The following is a 17,275-nucleotide window of genomic DNA, read 5'->3' as shown; positions in this document are numbered from 1 at the left end:
CAATTTCAATAAAAGGAATAGGGTTGTTGGTTCCTGCATTTCTCCACAATCTGCATTTAAACATTCAGGCAGTTTTTTTCTGGTAAAGGTTAGGTTGGTGTTAAGTGGTGAGTAATAATGTTTGAGAAGATAGTCTACAGGTCACACAGAAACTTAATTTACAATGTAAATGATGTCTTGTATTATTTTACTAAGACCGCATTTTTCTCATTATTTTGGGATATCTTACAAACCCAAAACAGCACATAAACATTTACCAAGTTAAAGAAATAAGAAGAGGTTTTACATTCTGTCAGTGCTAGGGTCATTAAAAACTTTGAACAGGTTATATTGCACACTACTTAAATGTAGCCCCAGTATGTGCTCTTGTTGTATCAATTACAGGAAAAATTTTTGAAATGAATCTACAGGCAATAAATCAACAACTAGAAACAAAATATGCTGATAAACATTGATTAGAAGTTAACTGTGATATTTCAATATTCTTAACAATACTACATGTACAAATTTGTAACTAGATGAACCTATTGTTTCTAGAATTAATTTTTTTCATACTTTGTGTTACACTGTAAACAGATACTGGAGCACCTGATTTCAATGGGAATGGACCTTTTAGACTGCTGGTGGGACCCTGAACACAAGACAACTCTGCTACATGTTGCAGCTGAAACCAGTGTGGAAATGTTGAAGCAGGTATTGAATGTGGGAAAAAGTGTAGACACCTTTGATAATGAAGGGTACTCTGCCTTTCATCGTGCAGTTCTGTCTGGAAATTGTGCGATCATCAAATATTTTTTAGAAGAGATACAAACTCCTGTGGATGAAAGAGATGCAAAGGGGAGGACATCCCTCATTCTAGTGGCTGCAAGTGGCAATTGGCACCTAATGAACTCATCAGTTCCAGACATTTTGCTTCATGCAGGTGCTGATGCCAGTGCACAAGACAATGAAAATATAACTGCTTATGATCTGGCACTTCAGAGCAGGAATCAAAAATATGCAGATCTTTTAGAAATGGCACAACATCTTTGTTAATTTCACTGAACAGTGTAAAGCTGGTGGTGCATAATTGCATCTACGTAATGTTTATGTGACTTCTTAACAAGTGGCTAATGGCTTCATATTGACAGGGTACTTAGAGACTTGTTACACAGTACAAAGCGCACATTTCAAGTTTACAAGATATCAAAAATGAAGTCTTCAGTCTAATATACACTCCTGGAAATTGAAATAAGAACACCGTGAATTCATTATCCCAGGAAGGGGAAACTTTATTGACACATTCCTGGGGTCAGATACATCACATGATCACACTGACAGAACCACAGGCACATAGACACAGGCAACAGAGCATGCACAATGTCGGCACTAGTACAGTGTATATCCACCTTTCGCAGCAATGCAGGCTGCTATTCTCCCATGGAGACGATCGTAGAGATGCTGGATGTAGTCCTGTGGAACGGCTTTCCATGCCATTTCCACCTGGCGCCTCAGTTGGACCAGCGTTCGTGCTGGACATGCAGACCGCGTGAGACGATGCATCATCCAGTCCCAAACATGCTCAATGGGGGACAGATCCGGAGATCTTGCTGGCCAGGGTAGTTGACTTACACCTTCTAGAGCACGTTGGGTGGCACGGGATACATGCGGATGTGCATTGTCCTGTTGGAACAGCAAGTTCCCTTGCCGGTCTAGGAATGGTAGAACGATGGGTTCAATGACGGTTTGGATGTACCGTGCACTATTCAGTGTCCCCTCGACGATCACCAGTGGTGTACGGCCAGTGTAGGAGATCGCTCCCCACACCATGATGCCGGGTGTTGGCCCTGTGTGCCTCGGTCGTATGCAGTCCTGATTGTGGCGCTCACCTGCACGGCGCCAAACACGCATACGACCATCATTGGCACCAAGGCAGAAGCGACTCTCATCGCTGAAGACGACACGTCTCCATTCGTCCCTCCATTCACGCCTGTCGCGACACCACTGGAGGCGGGCTGCACGATGTTGGGGCGTGAGCGGAAGACGGCCTAACGGTGTGCGGGACCGTAGCCCAGCTTCATGGAGACGGTTGCGAATGGTCCTCGCCGATACCCCAGGAGCAACAGAGTCCCTAATTTGCTGGGAAGTGGCGGTGCGGTCCCCTACGGCACTGCGTAGGATCCTACGGTCTTGGCGTGCATCCGTGCGTCGCTGCGGTCCGGTCCCAGGTCGACGGGCACGTGCACCTTCCGCTGACCACTGGCGACAACATCGATGTACTGTGGAGACCTTACGCCCCACGTGTTGAGCAATTCGGCGGCACGTCCACCCGGCCTCCCGCATGCCCACTATACGCCCTCGCTCAAAGTCCGTCAACTGCACATACGGTTCACGTCCACGCTGTTGCGGCATGCTACCAGTGTTAAAGACTGCGATGGAGCTCCGTATGCCACGGCAAACTGGCTGACACTGACGGCGGCGGTGCACAAATGCTGCGCAGCTAGCGCCATTCGACAGTCAACACCGCGGTTCCTGGTGTGTCCGCTGTGCCGTGCGTGTGATCATTGCTTGTACAGCCCTCTCGCAGTGTCCGGAGCAAGTATGGTGGGTCTGACACACCGGTGTCAATGTGTTCTTTTTTCCATTTCCAGGAGTGTAATTGATTTCTATTGTCTATAAATGATATAAATTAATAGTATGGGAGCCAAAACAAACCATTTTCTCCAGATGCACCTTTGTTCATTGGACACTACCAGTAATCCAAATGAAGCCAAGATTTTTCTTTTCTATTAAAACTAACACAATGGATTAAAATCATCCAAAATCATAAATTTGGTATTTGCACCATGCCCTTGTACTGCTGGCGGGGGTGGCCGAGCATTTCTAGGTGCTACAGTCTGGAACCGTGCAACTGCTACGGTCGCAGATTCGAATCCTGCCTCGGGCATGGATGTGTGTGATGTCCTTAGATTAGTTAGGTTTAAGTAGTTCTAAGTTCTAGGGGACTGATGACCTCAGAAGTTAAGTCCCATAGTGCTCAGAGCCATTTTGAACCCTTGTACCCAGAGAATTAACATATCATCAGATCTATGCTTGATTCCTCTGTGTGTGATTAAAATATTTCACTAAGTCATAACGTTTTATAAACAAACTCATCTTATGGAGGCACTCCTTCCAAATTCATAAAAGTCTGAGTAGTCTACATCTACGTCTCTGTGAGTACTCTGCCAATCACAATAAAGTGCCTGCTAGAGGGTTCAATGAACTACCTTCAAGCTGTCTCTCTACTTTTACAGTTTTGAACGGCACACAGGAAAAATGAGCACTTAAATTTTTTTGTGCAAGCCCTGATTTCTCTTATTTTATTGTGATGAACATTTCTCCTTATGTAGGTGGGTGCCAACAGAATGTTTTCACAATTGGAGAAGAAAACTGGTGATTGAAATTTCATGAGAAGATCCCGTCGCAAAGAAAAACACCTATGTTTTAATGATTTTCACTCCAATTCACATATCATGTCTTTGGCACTATCTCCCCTACTTCACAAAAATACAAAACGAGCTGCCCTTCTTCATACTTTTTCAATGTCACCCATCAGTCCCATCTGATGCAGACCCCACACTGCACAGCAATACTCCAGAATATGGTGGACAAGTATGGTGTAAGCAGTCTCTTTAGTAGACCTGTTGCACCTTCTAAGTGTTCTGCCAATAAATCGCAGTCTTTGGTTGGCTCTACGCACAACATTACCTACGTGATCGTTCCAATTTAGGGTGGTTGTAATTGTAATCCCTAAGTATTTAGTTGAATTTACAGCATTTAGATTTGTGTGCCTTATCGCGTAATCGAAATTTTGCGGATTTCTTTTAGTGCTCATGTGAATAACTTCACATTTTTCTTTATTCAGTGTCAATTGCCGCTTTTTGCACCATACAGATAGTTAGTTAGTTAGTTGGTTGTGTTCCATTGATCAGTCTCACAGTATGGTAGAAGTTATGATGTGGAACATGTCAAGTGCACAAGAAATGCACATATGAAACAAATTTTTTTAATATATATGTATATATTACAATACAGAGTTAAAGATTAATATTTCTATTATTTACCCCATTCCCTTAAATGGCACAAAATGCATATACTATATTTATAGATTTATTTATTTCTATTCAAGACTCCATCTATGGTATAGAAGGAGTTGTCAAGGAGATATGATTTCAATTTATTTTTGAAGCTATTACTGCTGCCTATCAGACACCTTATTTCATCTCGTAATTTGTCGAACATTTTTATAGCAGCATATTTTACCCCTTTCTGTGCCAAAGATAGGTTGAGCAAAGGATAGTGTAAGTCTTCCTTTTGGGGGACCGGCAGATATTATTTCTGTTTTACTCGATGACTTTCTGTCTATTGCTACAAACTGTGACCTTTCTGACAGGAAATCATGAATCCAGTCACACAACTGAGGCTATATTCGATAGGCATACAGTTTGGTTAGAAGACGCTTGTGAGGAATGGTGTCAAAGGCCTTCTGGAAATCTAAAAATATGGAATCAATTTGACAGCCCTTGTCAACAGCACTCATTACTTCATGGGTAAAAAGAGCCAGTTGTGTTTCACAAGAATGATATTTTCTGAATCCGTGCTCACTATGTGTCAATAAATCATTTTCTTCAAGGTACTTCATAATGTTTGAATACAGTATATGTTCCAAAACCCTACTGCAAATTGATGTAAGTGATATTGGTCTGTAATTTAATGGCTTACTCCTACCTCCCTTTTTGGGTATTGGTGTGACTTGAGCAATTTTCCAGTCTTTAGTAAGGATCTTTCTGTTAGCGATCAGTTGTATATAATTGCTAAATATGGAGCTATTGTATCAGCTTACTCTGAGAGGAACATGACTAGTATACAATCTGGACTGGAAGCCTTGCTTTTATTAAGTGATTTAAGCTGCTTTGTGACACTGAGGATATCTATTTCTACATTTCTCATCTTGGTAGTTGTTCTTGATTGGAAGTCAAGAATATTTGCTTTGTCTTCTTTGGTGAAGGAGTTTTGGAAAATCATGTTTAATAACTCTGCTTTAGTGGCACTGTTATCAATGACTTCACTGTTGTTATCATGCAGTGAAGGTAATGATTTCATCTTTCCACTGGTGTGCTTTATGTATGACCTGAATCTCTTTGGGTATTCTGCCAGATTTTGAGACAGAGTTTCATTGTGGAAATTATTGAAAGCATTTCATATTGAAATATGCACTATATTTCGAACTTCTGCAAAACTTTGTCAGTCTTGGGGATTTTGCGTTCTTTTAAATTTGGCATGCTTTTTTTTCTGCTTCTGCAACAGTGAACTGACCTGTTTTGTGTACCATGGGGGATCAGTACCATCACTTATTAATTTATGTGGTATATATCTCTCAATTGCTGTTGACACTATCTCTTTGAAATAATTCGGCAACTTTTCTACGCTTACATGATCAGATAGGAAGGAGTGCAGACTGTCTCTTAAAAAGGCATTAAGAGCATTTTTATCAACTTTTTAAAATAGATATACCTTGTGTTTTTTTATGGTTGTAGAAGTTATGGTATTCAGTAGTCTATTTATCATAATAAATAACAGTAATGCTAACCTAGCTGTGATCATTGATAATGTCAGTCATATCCAGTGAGACAAGCTCATTCTTCAAGCAATCACTTACATTTTGTAACTGGACCTGGCATATTACAGCTACATCTAACATCATAAATTAACTTATAAATAATTAGACACCACCTGCATTTGTGATAAATTGCCTTGAGCGACATTGCAGAAGGAAAAAAATGGTGTAGACATACTTTTCTGAGACAGTGCTATCCACAGATCACAAGATACTTCAGCACCAATTGAGTGCATTTTGAATGGAGTTCTGGAGTAATATTCTTTCAAAATCTGATGAAATCTCAATGTGATCTTTATCCCAATGCATTACAATTTTTATAACATGGGAACAAGTTTTTGGTTGACATTTATTTCCAAAACATTCTTCTTACATCAATCTTTTTAAAAAGTATTAAAATATCCAGTCTATCATTTGCTTCCTTTTGTCTCTTAGGTGGCTTAACAGTGACTCATATTTTGACAAGAGTATTTGAAATTGTCCCCGTGGTGACCTACATCCTATAACAGTTATAAATAACATTTCTGGTAGCTGCAGTTCACAAGCACAGACTTACAATTCTTGATCTAAGTAGAAATTACTGCCATCTTTAGATCTGAACTTGATTTAATTTTTTACATACATGATAATCAAAAATTTTTATTCACCATCAATCACTTTACAATGAAATAGGCTTTGTCATTATAATATAATACAGGATGTAGTAATACATGTGGGGATATAATAATACAATAAGCTAGTATCAATTAACTATAGTATACATATTAAGCACTGCAGTAATAAAATACACAATAGGAAAATTACTAAAAGCTAGTGTCAATAAGTTATAGTATACCATGGAATGGTACAAAACCCATGCAATAATAACTGGTTACAGCATACAAGATATAATTATACAAAATATAAGTACATACAAGGTGTACAACTTTACTTCCACAATTTTTTCCCCAACATTTGAGGCTTTAACGAAAGAAATTGGTTACATGTGTATCAGCCAAAGTATTTTCCATCACTGGCCACTACTTTCTCCCATATTTCAGGCAATGTACGAATCCCACATGAAAAAATTGTTCCTCTTTTGAAGCGATCCACAATTCAATCCAATTTGTGACTTCTTCATGAGATCGGAAGCGTTGATCACCCAAGCCATGCACCACTGATCTAAACATGTGATAGTCAGAGGGAGCACAATGTCTGGAGAACACTGCAGGTGGGGTAGGACTTCTCATTTTAATGAGCGTTGTCGTGCTGCAAAATCACTTTATTGTGCCTCTCGCTGTATTGCAGCTGTTTGCCTCTTAATGCTCTGCTGAAATCCATTACTTGCATTCGATAATGAGCACCTGTGATTGTCTCACTTGGTTTTAACACCTCATAGTACGTGACACCGAGCTGGTCACACCAAATGCAGAGCATGATCTTGGAGCCGTGAATATTTGGTTTGTCCGTCAACGTGGAAGCATGGCTGGGATATCCCCATGATTTTTCGTGTTTAGAGTTATCATAATGAACCCATTTTTCGCCCTTGTCACAATGCTATGCAGAAATCTCTTCCGTTTTTGCCTCTGAAGCACTGTTGAAAAACACATGAACGCTGTTCAACGTCTCTTGGTTTCAGCTAACATGGGACCCAAGTTCTTCTTTCTGAATCATGCCCATAGCCTTGAGATGTTTTGAAATGGCTTGCTGTGTCACTTCCACTAATCATGCCAATACTTCTTGAGTTTGATGCGAGTCTTCACTCAGCAATGTCTCCAATTCTGCATCTTGAAAAAATTCTCTCCTCCACCACTATGCCGGTCTATGACGTTAAAATCACTGTTCTTGAAGCGTTGAAACCACTCACAACATGTTCTTGCACTAACAGCATCCTTACCATATGTACCTGAGATCATTCGATGAGGCTCAGCCCCTGTTTTCTCCAGGCTGAAACAAAACAGTAACACCTCCCGCAAATGACAAAAATTGGGTTAGTAAACTGACATTTTCAATCAAGAACAACTTTACGATGCAGACACAAATCGACTAATGTTTGAATGAGGTTATGTTGACTGAGGTCAAAGCTAACTGCCTGACATCTGTGATCTGTTTCTTTTGACTGCTACGTACCGATGTCGCCACCTATCGGCAAACATCGGAAACAAAGTTGTACACCTTGTAGTTATACAAAACATAAACGCAGCACATAGCAATACAATAAACTATAGGAAAATTTGCTAAATACTAATATCCTCTTCAGGCATCTCAAGGAATTCTTGAATGTTTTAAAATGGGTGATCTGATAGCCAGCTGTACCACTTAATTTTAAAAAATTTTAGATCCTTAGACCAAAACTGGTAATTTGTTGAAAATTTTGACTGGGTTGACTTTGTGAGAATTTGCAGTTCTTGTTAACCGGTGCCTTGGTATACCTAATTAGCCTTAACTCTAGTGTTGTGTTCATGAGCCCCCCCCCCCCCCCCCCCCCCCGCCCCCCCATTCCTGTTGGCCATTTTTTACTTCCAGTCAATTCAATTTCATTTTTAGATGTTCGTATTCCCTTTTGCCAGCTTGTTTCCCCTGTATTTTTCTATATGTTTCTCCACCTTTCAGCTTTCTCTTCTTTGCAAAGTACTGCTTACACTCTGGACTCTTGATATTGAAGCAGTAGATTCTCTCTTTTCTACAGGCCTCTTTAATTTTCCTACAAGTGATATCTATCCTTCCCCCAATTATACAGTGTTCTATTGACATGCATTTGTCCTCTAACCATTCCTGTTGGCCATTTTGTACTTCCAGTCAAACTCATTTTTAGATGTTAGTAATCCCTTTTGCCAGCTTCATTTCCTGCATTTTTCTATTTCCTCCTTTCATGAATTAAATTCAATTTCTGCTGTGATATCCAAGGATTTCTACTAGGCCTTGACTTTTTACCTATTTGGTCTTCTTCTACTCTCATTATGCCATCTCTCAAAGCTGCCCATTTGTATTCTACTGATTTCCTTTCTCCTGTTTCAGAAACTTATTGTTGCCAAATTCTGTATTTGAAACTCTCAGCAACGTCTAGCTCTTTCAACTCATCCTGGTCCAATCTCCTTAATTTTTTTTTTTTTTGTTGCAATTTCTTGAGTTTTAAGCTACTGTTTATAAATTATGGTCAGATTCCATGTCTGCTTCTGGAAGTGTTTTCCAATTTAAAATCGCTTCCAAAATTCTTATCTTACCATTATATAATCAATCTGAAACCTTCGAGTGTCTCCAGGTTTCTTCAACATATACAACTTTCTTTCATTATTCTCAAACAAGTGTTAGGGCTGATTAAATTATGCTATGTGCAAAATTCTACCAGGTGGCTTTTTTCTTTCTTTCATTCCTTTCCACCTGTCCATATTCTCCTACTAAATTTCTTTCTCTTTCTTTTGCTACTATTAAATTCTGGTCTCCCATCACAATTTAATTTTCTTCTCAAAATTATCTGAATTGTTTCTCTTATCTCATCATATACTCTTCAGTCTTCATCAACTGCAGAGGTGGTTGGGTTATAACTTTTACTACTGTGGTGGGTATTGACTTCATGTCTATCTTGGCTATAATAATGCATTCACTATGCTGTACCCACATTCTGATTTTCATTCATTACTAGACCAACTCCAGCATTACCCCTATTTGATTTTTTTATTTGTAATTTTGTACTTACCTGGCGAGAAGTCCTATTCACCCTACACCAAATTTCACAAATTCCCACACTATGACAACTCAGCCTATCAATTTCCTTTTCTAAATTTTCTTATCTGCATATGCTGTTAAGACATATAACATTCCACACTCTGACCCATAGAACGTCAGTTTCCCCCTCCCCTTGTGATGACATCCTCCTGAGTAGTCCCCATCCAGATATTTGATTATTTTATCTTTAGAATATGATACTGAACACTTACCATGTGATTTAACCACATAGTAAAGCTTCATGCTCTCAGGAAACATAATGGCTGTAGTCACCCCTTGCTTTCAGCTGTTTGTAATACCAGCACAGCAAGGCCAGATCAGTCAATCATCCAGACTGTTTCCATGCAACTACTGAACAGGCTGCTGCCACTCTTCAGGAAGCATATGTTTGTATGTCCTTTCCACAGATACCCCTCTATTGTGGTTGTACCTACAGTACATCTATCTGTATTGATGAAGCGTGCAAATCATACCACCTTGGCAAGATCCTTGGTTCATGGAGAGGAGGTTGCAGGGTTGCCCCTTATTTAATTTCAGTTCTTTTTAACCGAGTAAGAACTTTTCTGTAGAAAATATGCTTTACGTATTTCCTGGAGGAATTCATTCAAGATGATCCATAATTACTTTAGATAATGTGTTGTACTGCCTAAGTTCCTGGTCACCTACTTCATTTTTGGTTTGTAGTTCATGTTTTTACCTAGGTACAAGCAGTCACTGGTTCCTGTGAAGCTAGATTTTGAAAATTGATTGAGTTGTTCTTTGTCACATCTTTGGTGGAAACACCTCCTGTGTGTAAATTGCACATAATAAATAGGTGTATGAACTATAGATGCCGAGTTCTCATTGCAGTATAATGCAACATTAGGGTTACTTGAAGTCATCTGCTTTCAGGCCATTGAGGGTGGTTTCAGATTTGTTATAATTTTGCAACTTCGACTGAAGCTGATCGAAATGAGTGCTTTGAGAGAAGAATGAATGTGGCTGTTTTTATTACATGAAATAAGAAGAAACTTCTCACCGTCAAAGAAGTTCAAGATGTATATATTCTCTGTGCTTACTTGGCACTACTGTTATTGGAGAGATCGGATGGCAGATTTAGTGTGTGAAGATTTTTTTTTTTTTTCGTGCTCTGCTGCGCCCCTGAATCTTCTCTTAACAGTTATCCTTCTTCTCGTGCTAAACTCGTCGAAGGTGCACCAGGCTTAATTAATTTACAAGCCGAAAAATGAGGTCCGGAACGCAACAGTTAGCATCGCCCATCAGCGAAGAACAGAGACTCCAGTTAAGCTTGAGGCATTATATAGTCTGATGTCAAACGTGAGCACGCAATTATCTGATTTAAAGATCAGTCACAACACAACAAACACAAAACTGTCGAATCTAGAAATCAGCCACAACCTGACAAACACAAAATCGTCAAGCATGGAAATTAGGTTCCAACAGCAGTTTTCAAATGTAAACACGCACTTTTAAAATATGTACTTACTTTGGTTGTTGACTAGTTGGTGCGAGACATTCGTCATGACTGTTACCGTGACTGTCGAAAACTATTTCTTTGTTTTGATTTATCTTGTGCCAATAAAAATATTACATAGTGAAAGTAAATGGTGTTTCCTGTGTTATAACACTCGCCATAATACTAAGTAAAATCTTAAGATGTAAGACTAGCTTGTACGGAAGGAGAAAGAAAATAGCACAATAGAAAAAAAATAATGCAGATATATAACTGGAAGGAAGGCAATGTACAAGAGAACAACACACAATTACATATAGGGAAAAGCTAGCAGCAAAGAGATAACGCATACATTCACATTACACAGTAGCGAGCGATTTTCAGAATAAACAACAAGATAAACGAGTGAATTTTTGTGACTAAAGATGCGAATGACAGAAGCTTTAAAATAGGAAAATAATAAACAGATCTATGCAACATGAGTAATGAACGTGAATCGCCCTCAAAACAAATGCCTAGGCTTTATAGAGAGAGAAACATACTAACGTTAGGAAACACCTAAAGCACTCAGCAAACACAACTTTGTAGAATATATAAGCTATACACGAGGGTACATGTACGAAAGCGAAAGCTAAAGTGTAAAGGAGGAAAATATGGAACTATTGCTCATTAACGGACCGTAAGGCAGTTATGTATGTAAGAAGAAATATCGAGTTGTAAGTATTATTAGTATGAGGGAACGATGCTCAGCACACCCTGAATTATTTTGGAATATTGAGGGAATGGTGCAGGGTACCGTAAAAGAGCCCCACCAGCAAAGTGTATGTTATAGTGGTAGATATTTTTTTGTATGTATAAATGTATGTATGAATATGTGAAAGGCGAAAGAAGCACAATACATGTACAGAAACTAAACAACATAGAAATGTATAATGTAAATTAAACTCTAAGACGACCTCGTATAAACATGTATACCTAACGTCAAGAAACAACTTAATTAAAACCGTAACACTCCACGAGTTTACGAGATAAATACGATAAACGGTGCAACATTAGCGATGCAGAAGGAAGTTATGAATCACTTTACACACTTGAAACATGAAATGATAAATCATGTCAAAATTTTTTTCATACATATCATGATTTACAGTCACAAAGAATGAAAATGAAATCGCCGCTATACGAGAAACAGGTAAGTAGTGTGATCGACGACCTGTAAGCAAGAGGAATCATCTATAAAATAAATTATGAACAAAAACGTCATACAGAATTTTATGCTGCACTGAAGCTATGAAAGTAGGATTATTCATGTACATAGATTTTCATGAGAACCGTTGCATTAAAATGTTTGTAATTTTTTCTCTCATGATAACACAAGACGCCTGTAAGCGCACTTCAATTGAAGATGATAGAGGCACACAAGGGCGTGCCGCTATTATGAAACACTGTACATAGTAGTTACACCCTGAACTTCAAGATTTTATGTTTATATGTCCATGTTAATGTAGGAAGTTTTATTATGGTTAATGATTTACAAGCACACCAGAGCGTGCTTAAGCACAAAACACAGTACATATTAGAGTTATGCTGCATATAAATGATTATTTCGTGCATTTTCAGATTTTATGCGTAAAAACCGTAGAATACACGTAGTCGTTGCCCATTAGCCTAAGGGCCTAAGTAGAAGGTAGAAAATTCCCTTCCCAAGCCTCAGTGGAGCGGCTACAGGTGTATTCTCTGCACGCTGATGCATGCCGTTGCGTATGAAGAATACGTAACGTCAGGTAAACTTTAACTTACGCTCAAGTTCAAGAATGAAAACAAAGGACCTGTTCCTTCTAACTGATTAACGGAAAAAAAGTGTGTGTGTCAGTAAAATCCAAGACGAAGAAGCCACTATGAGTAGTCAAAAAAATTTTCAATTTTCGTCGATAGTTTTTTTCCTGTAATTAATGTAAAACTGTATTGTATGTTTATTTATTTGATTAGCCATCCGTAGACATTTTGCAATGTATGGATGTTGTCAGTTTGGATACAGTGATTTTTGCAGATACATTGACACTTTTATATGCATTTACAGAGTATACAAGTACAATGACATTTATCACTTAAATTACATTCAAACAATTAAATATTCACTTATTGTTTAGAAACAGTGTTCCTGAAAATATAGTTTAAGGGTTTTCTGTAACAGTACATGTTGTTAATTTCTTTGATGTCCTGTGCAGCTTGTTATACATTTACAGAATATACAATACAATGTCATTATGTCACTTAAATTACATTCAAACATTTAAATATTCACTTACTGTGTAAAAACAGTGTTCCTGAAAATACAGTTTAAGAGTTTTTCTGAAACAGTACATGCTGTTAATTTCTTTGATTTCCTGTGGCAGCTTGTTATACAATTTTACACCCTGATACAAGAAACTTTTTTGGGTCTTATGCTTGTTTCTCCTATCTAGATGAAGGCAGTGGCTTGTTCTTGTGCTATAGCTGTGTAAAATGCTGTTTGTACTATAATTCACTATATTTTTCTTTATATATACTATAGTGTGGAACATAAATAAACAGGGAACAGTTAGAATACCAAGTATTTTGAATAGTTCTCTGCAGTGAGCCCACTTACTGCTTTTAGTTATAATTCTCACTGCTCTCTTCTGCACTTTAAAAACTGTTTGTAAGTTGAGTACATTATTTCCCCAGAAAATTATCCCATAGCTTATGACTGAATGTACATAGCTAAAATATACAGTTCTTAGACATTCATCGCTGCATACTGAGGAGAGAACTCTAAGTGCGTAACACGTTGTAGATATCTTTTTTGTGAGTTTTTTAACATGTTCACTCCACCTAAGCTGGCTGTCAATATGCAACCCTAGGAATTTTGTGGTGGGCACTTCGTCTACAGAGGTGTTATGTAGCTTTAACTTTAGGGGACTGTTTTTTCTGTTTATTCTAAAGCGTATGCTATTTGTTTTCTTAATATTTAAGGTCACTTTATTCTCTGTAGACCATTTGTAGACATCTTTCAGTGATTCATTACAATTTTCCAACATTTGTGCTGATGTCTCACTGGTCATTATAATATTGCTGTCATCGGCAAACAATATCTTCTCTCCATGTCGGATATATTGTGGAAAGTCATTTATATAAATCAAGAACAACACCGGACCCAGCACACTTCCCTGAGGGACCCCAATATTAATATGCTGTGGATCTGACAGGTGTTTTTCTATGAACTTTGATCTACTGGAGACATGCGAGATCTCTACCCACTGTACTCTATTTTTAAGGTATGAATGGAACCATTTGTTGATTACCCCTCTTACTCCTAGTGCTTCTAACTTAAGTAATAGATTCTGGTGGTCAACTGTATCAAAGGCCTTTGACAGGTCAAGGAATATGCCAGATACATAGTTGCCTTCATCCAGTGCTTCTAGAACCACTTTAGTGAAATGTGCTATTGCCATTTCTGTATCTCTGCCTGGTCTGAAACCAAATTGGTCATTTGAAAGAAGGTTGTATTTGTTTAGATAGCTCATAAGTCTGTTCTTCATTATGGACTCTATTATTTTGGAAAATGATGACAGTAGGGCAATTGGCCTGTAGTTCTCAATGTTTTCTACATCATCTTTTTTGTGTAGAGGTAAAATTTTTGCATGTTTCAGATAATCAGGGAAACAACCGGCTTTGAAAGATTCATTTATGATATTGGTTAGGGGGGCTTTGATACTATTTATGCATTTTTTCAGCACAGACATTGGAATTTCATCTAAACCTGCTGAATTTTTGCTCTTTAATTTCCTTACCACATTACATACTTCTTCCTCAGTAGTGGGTAGCAATACCATTGAATTTGATGTATATTCCCGTGTTCGTGGATTATGAGATTTTGAAAAATTTTCCTGTAACTTTGTAGCTATACTACTAAAGTAAGAATTAACAAAGTTTGCTAGTTCTTTTGGGGTACTTGTTAGGTTTTCTTTGTTCCTGATTTGGGTGTTTATTTGCCTTTGTGTTGCTGTTCCTGTCTCTTGTTTCACTATAGTCCATGTAGCTTTACTTTTATTTTTAGCTAGATTTATTAGTCTATCATTGGCTTTTTTTTTTTTTGCAACATTGAGCACCTTCCTATAGATTTTTTTGTAGTTTCTGTAGTAATGAAGAAAATCTGGATCACTGTTGTTGTTTTTTATAGAGTTTAGGTATTTAAAAGTTTGGGCAGATTTTCTAATTCCTGTGGTAATCCACTTATTTTTGGTGGATGTTCCAGTAGAACTTAGTGCTTTGGGGAAGGCTTCTTCGAATATTATCTTAAACTCCGACATGAATTTGGAGAATTTCTGATTCACATTATTTTCTGAATATACTTCTTCCCATCTTTCATGTCTTAATTGTAAGCAAAATTTTTGTATTGCTGCGTCTGAGTAGACTCTTTTAAACATGTGGAGGTTTACTGGTTTTTCTACAGAAGCTTTTACTTTTATGATTTGGCATAAATGATCTGACAGTCCAAGATTTTTGACAGTTATGACACAGTTTTCCCCACCTATATCTGTAGCTACATGGTCAATGGTAGATGTTGAGTGTTTGGTTATTCTTGTTGCACAATTAACTAAAGAGGACATGCCAAAACTATTCAGAATATTCAGAAAAGTGTTACTGGTTTCATCTGCCTTAGCTGTGTTAATGTTTAAGTCACCACACAAGAGTATATTACTTTTCAGGGATGACACTTGTTCTAGGCTTTGCATAAGTTTTGAAAAGAATGTTTCTAAATCACCACTGGGAGAACGGTATACACATAGTACAATTAGTTTTTTGGGCATATCTACAGCTGGTATCTCTACTGCTGACACTTCAAAATGCTTGTCTACACTTAGTAGGATAATATCATTCCTGACTTTAAATGAAATACCACTCTTAACAAAAATACATGATCCTCCACCTTTCATTGAGTTTCTGCAATAAGAACAAGCTAGTACATATGAGGGCAAATTTATGTATTGAATTTCATTGACTTTGCACCAGTGCTCTGTGATGCAGATAACTGGACTGTCTAAGGATTGTAACTCAACTTCTAGCTGTTGCACTTTGCTTTTTATACTCTGAATGTTTTGGTGAAGCACTGTTAGAGATTTAATGTTACTTATCTTGGAGGTTTCTTTTTCATCATGCTTGTGACTAAAAAATCTTGCAGATGGGAGGGAGGCACTCTCTTCCGTCTGCTTGTTGCTCCATGTGAGGTTGTGTACTTTTCTGCCACTGCTGATGTTGGAACTGCTGCTGCTCCTGTTGTCTGTACTGCTTCTGTTGATTGTGCTGCTGCTGACGGTGCTGTGTCTGCTGTTTCTGGTACTGCTGCTTTTAGTGACACTGGTGGCAGTTGTGCTGGTGTTTCTGCCTCTATTTTTGTTGATGTTACTCTTACTTCTACTAGTGTTGAGTTTTCATCGTTTTTGCTATTGGGATAGCCTGGGATGGCGGCTAATTCTGCTGTAACCTCCTTTGAATGTGTGTTTTGGTCATCATTGCTTTCTGCATGAAAGTCCAGTGGCATAACAGTTTCAGTTAAAAAGTCGTCTTGCATGTTGAGTTTGTCTAAAGTTTCACTGATTTTTTCACTGAGCAGTCTTTTGCCTCTTCTGTTTAGGTGCATTCCATAATTTGTGTAGCTGCATCTCTGAAGAAAATTCACACTGAGAAAATAGGCATTTGAGTAGGCTTTACAGATTTTCTGGAATTGCCTGTTTGCTTTTTTAATTTCTAAATTTACGCAAGAATTAGGTATGAGATCATGCCTATGAGGTATTCCTGTTACTATCACTGTGTCCTTTTCGGTAGCATGAAGAGTTTTCTTTAGGTTGCGGACTGCAGTTGCCAGTTCATTCCTATACACATCGTTTGCGCCCGCAATCAGTACAATGCGCCGATTTTTGTTTTGTAATCTGTCTTGCTCAATGTTTTTAGCTACTTCCTGTATAGGAGCCCCTGGTTTAACATATCCACACGCTATCACATTGTGTTCAGCACGCAATATTTCTGCAAGATTTCGTCCATGGTTATCAGAGTAAACTGTTACTTTTGTACGTTTATAACACTTTTTCGTCTTCGTTCTTCCGATAATGCATTTATCAATTTTGAATTTGTTCACTTCACACGTTTCTTCCGCTAAGCCTACTGTGTTTACATCAGTCTGTACAGTTGTGTAACAGTCTTGTGTTTCATTGCACTCAGAAATTGTGTTTATGCACTTTTCTTGTGAATGTTTGTTTAGTTCACACGTTTCGCGGCCTATCGTGTTTGTGCCTGGATACAAGGCATCAAAACGATTCTGCAACGGTACTTTGTACACTGTTTCACCAGATTTGAAGCGGAACTTTTTAGGTATTTCAAAGTCACGGCTAGTTTCTGTTAGTATGCCGTTACAATGAGAACTGCTTGAGATATACTTAAGCATGTTGAGAAGCACTGAT

General features: G+C 38.2%; 1 protein-coding gene across 1 annotated transcript in view; it reads left to right on the top strand.

Annotated features, from left to right (window-relative positions):
* The window catches only part of LOC124777829 (serine/threonine-protein phosphatase 6 regulatory ankyrin repeat subunit C-like), a 384,246-nt gene that overhangs the window by 277,403 nt on the left and 89,568 nt on the right, over nucleotides 1-17,275 (top strand). The window contains exon 15 of the mRNA XM_047253358.1: nucleotides 577-693. Within this exon, the coding sequence (XP_047109314.1) occupies nucleotides 577-693 (117 nt within the window). The remainder of the gene's footprint in view (nucleotides 1-576; nucleotides 694-17,275) is intronic.

Source organism: Schistocerca piceifrons, chromosome 1 (assembly GCF_021461385.2).
Source record: "Schistocerca piceifrons isolate TAMUIC-IGC-003096 chromosome 1, iqSchPice1.1, whole genome shotgun sequence".
Lineage (NCBI taxonomy): Eukaryota > Metazoa > Arthropoda > Insecta > Orthoptera > Acrididae > Schistocerca > Schistocerca piceifrons.
The sequence above is the reverse complement of the archived record's forward strand: the minus strand, read 5'-3'. Positions and strand labels throughout refer to the sequence as shown.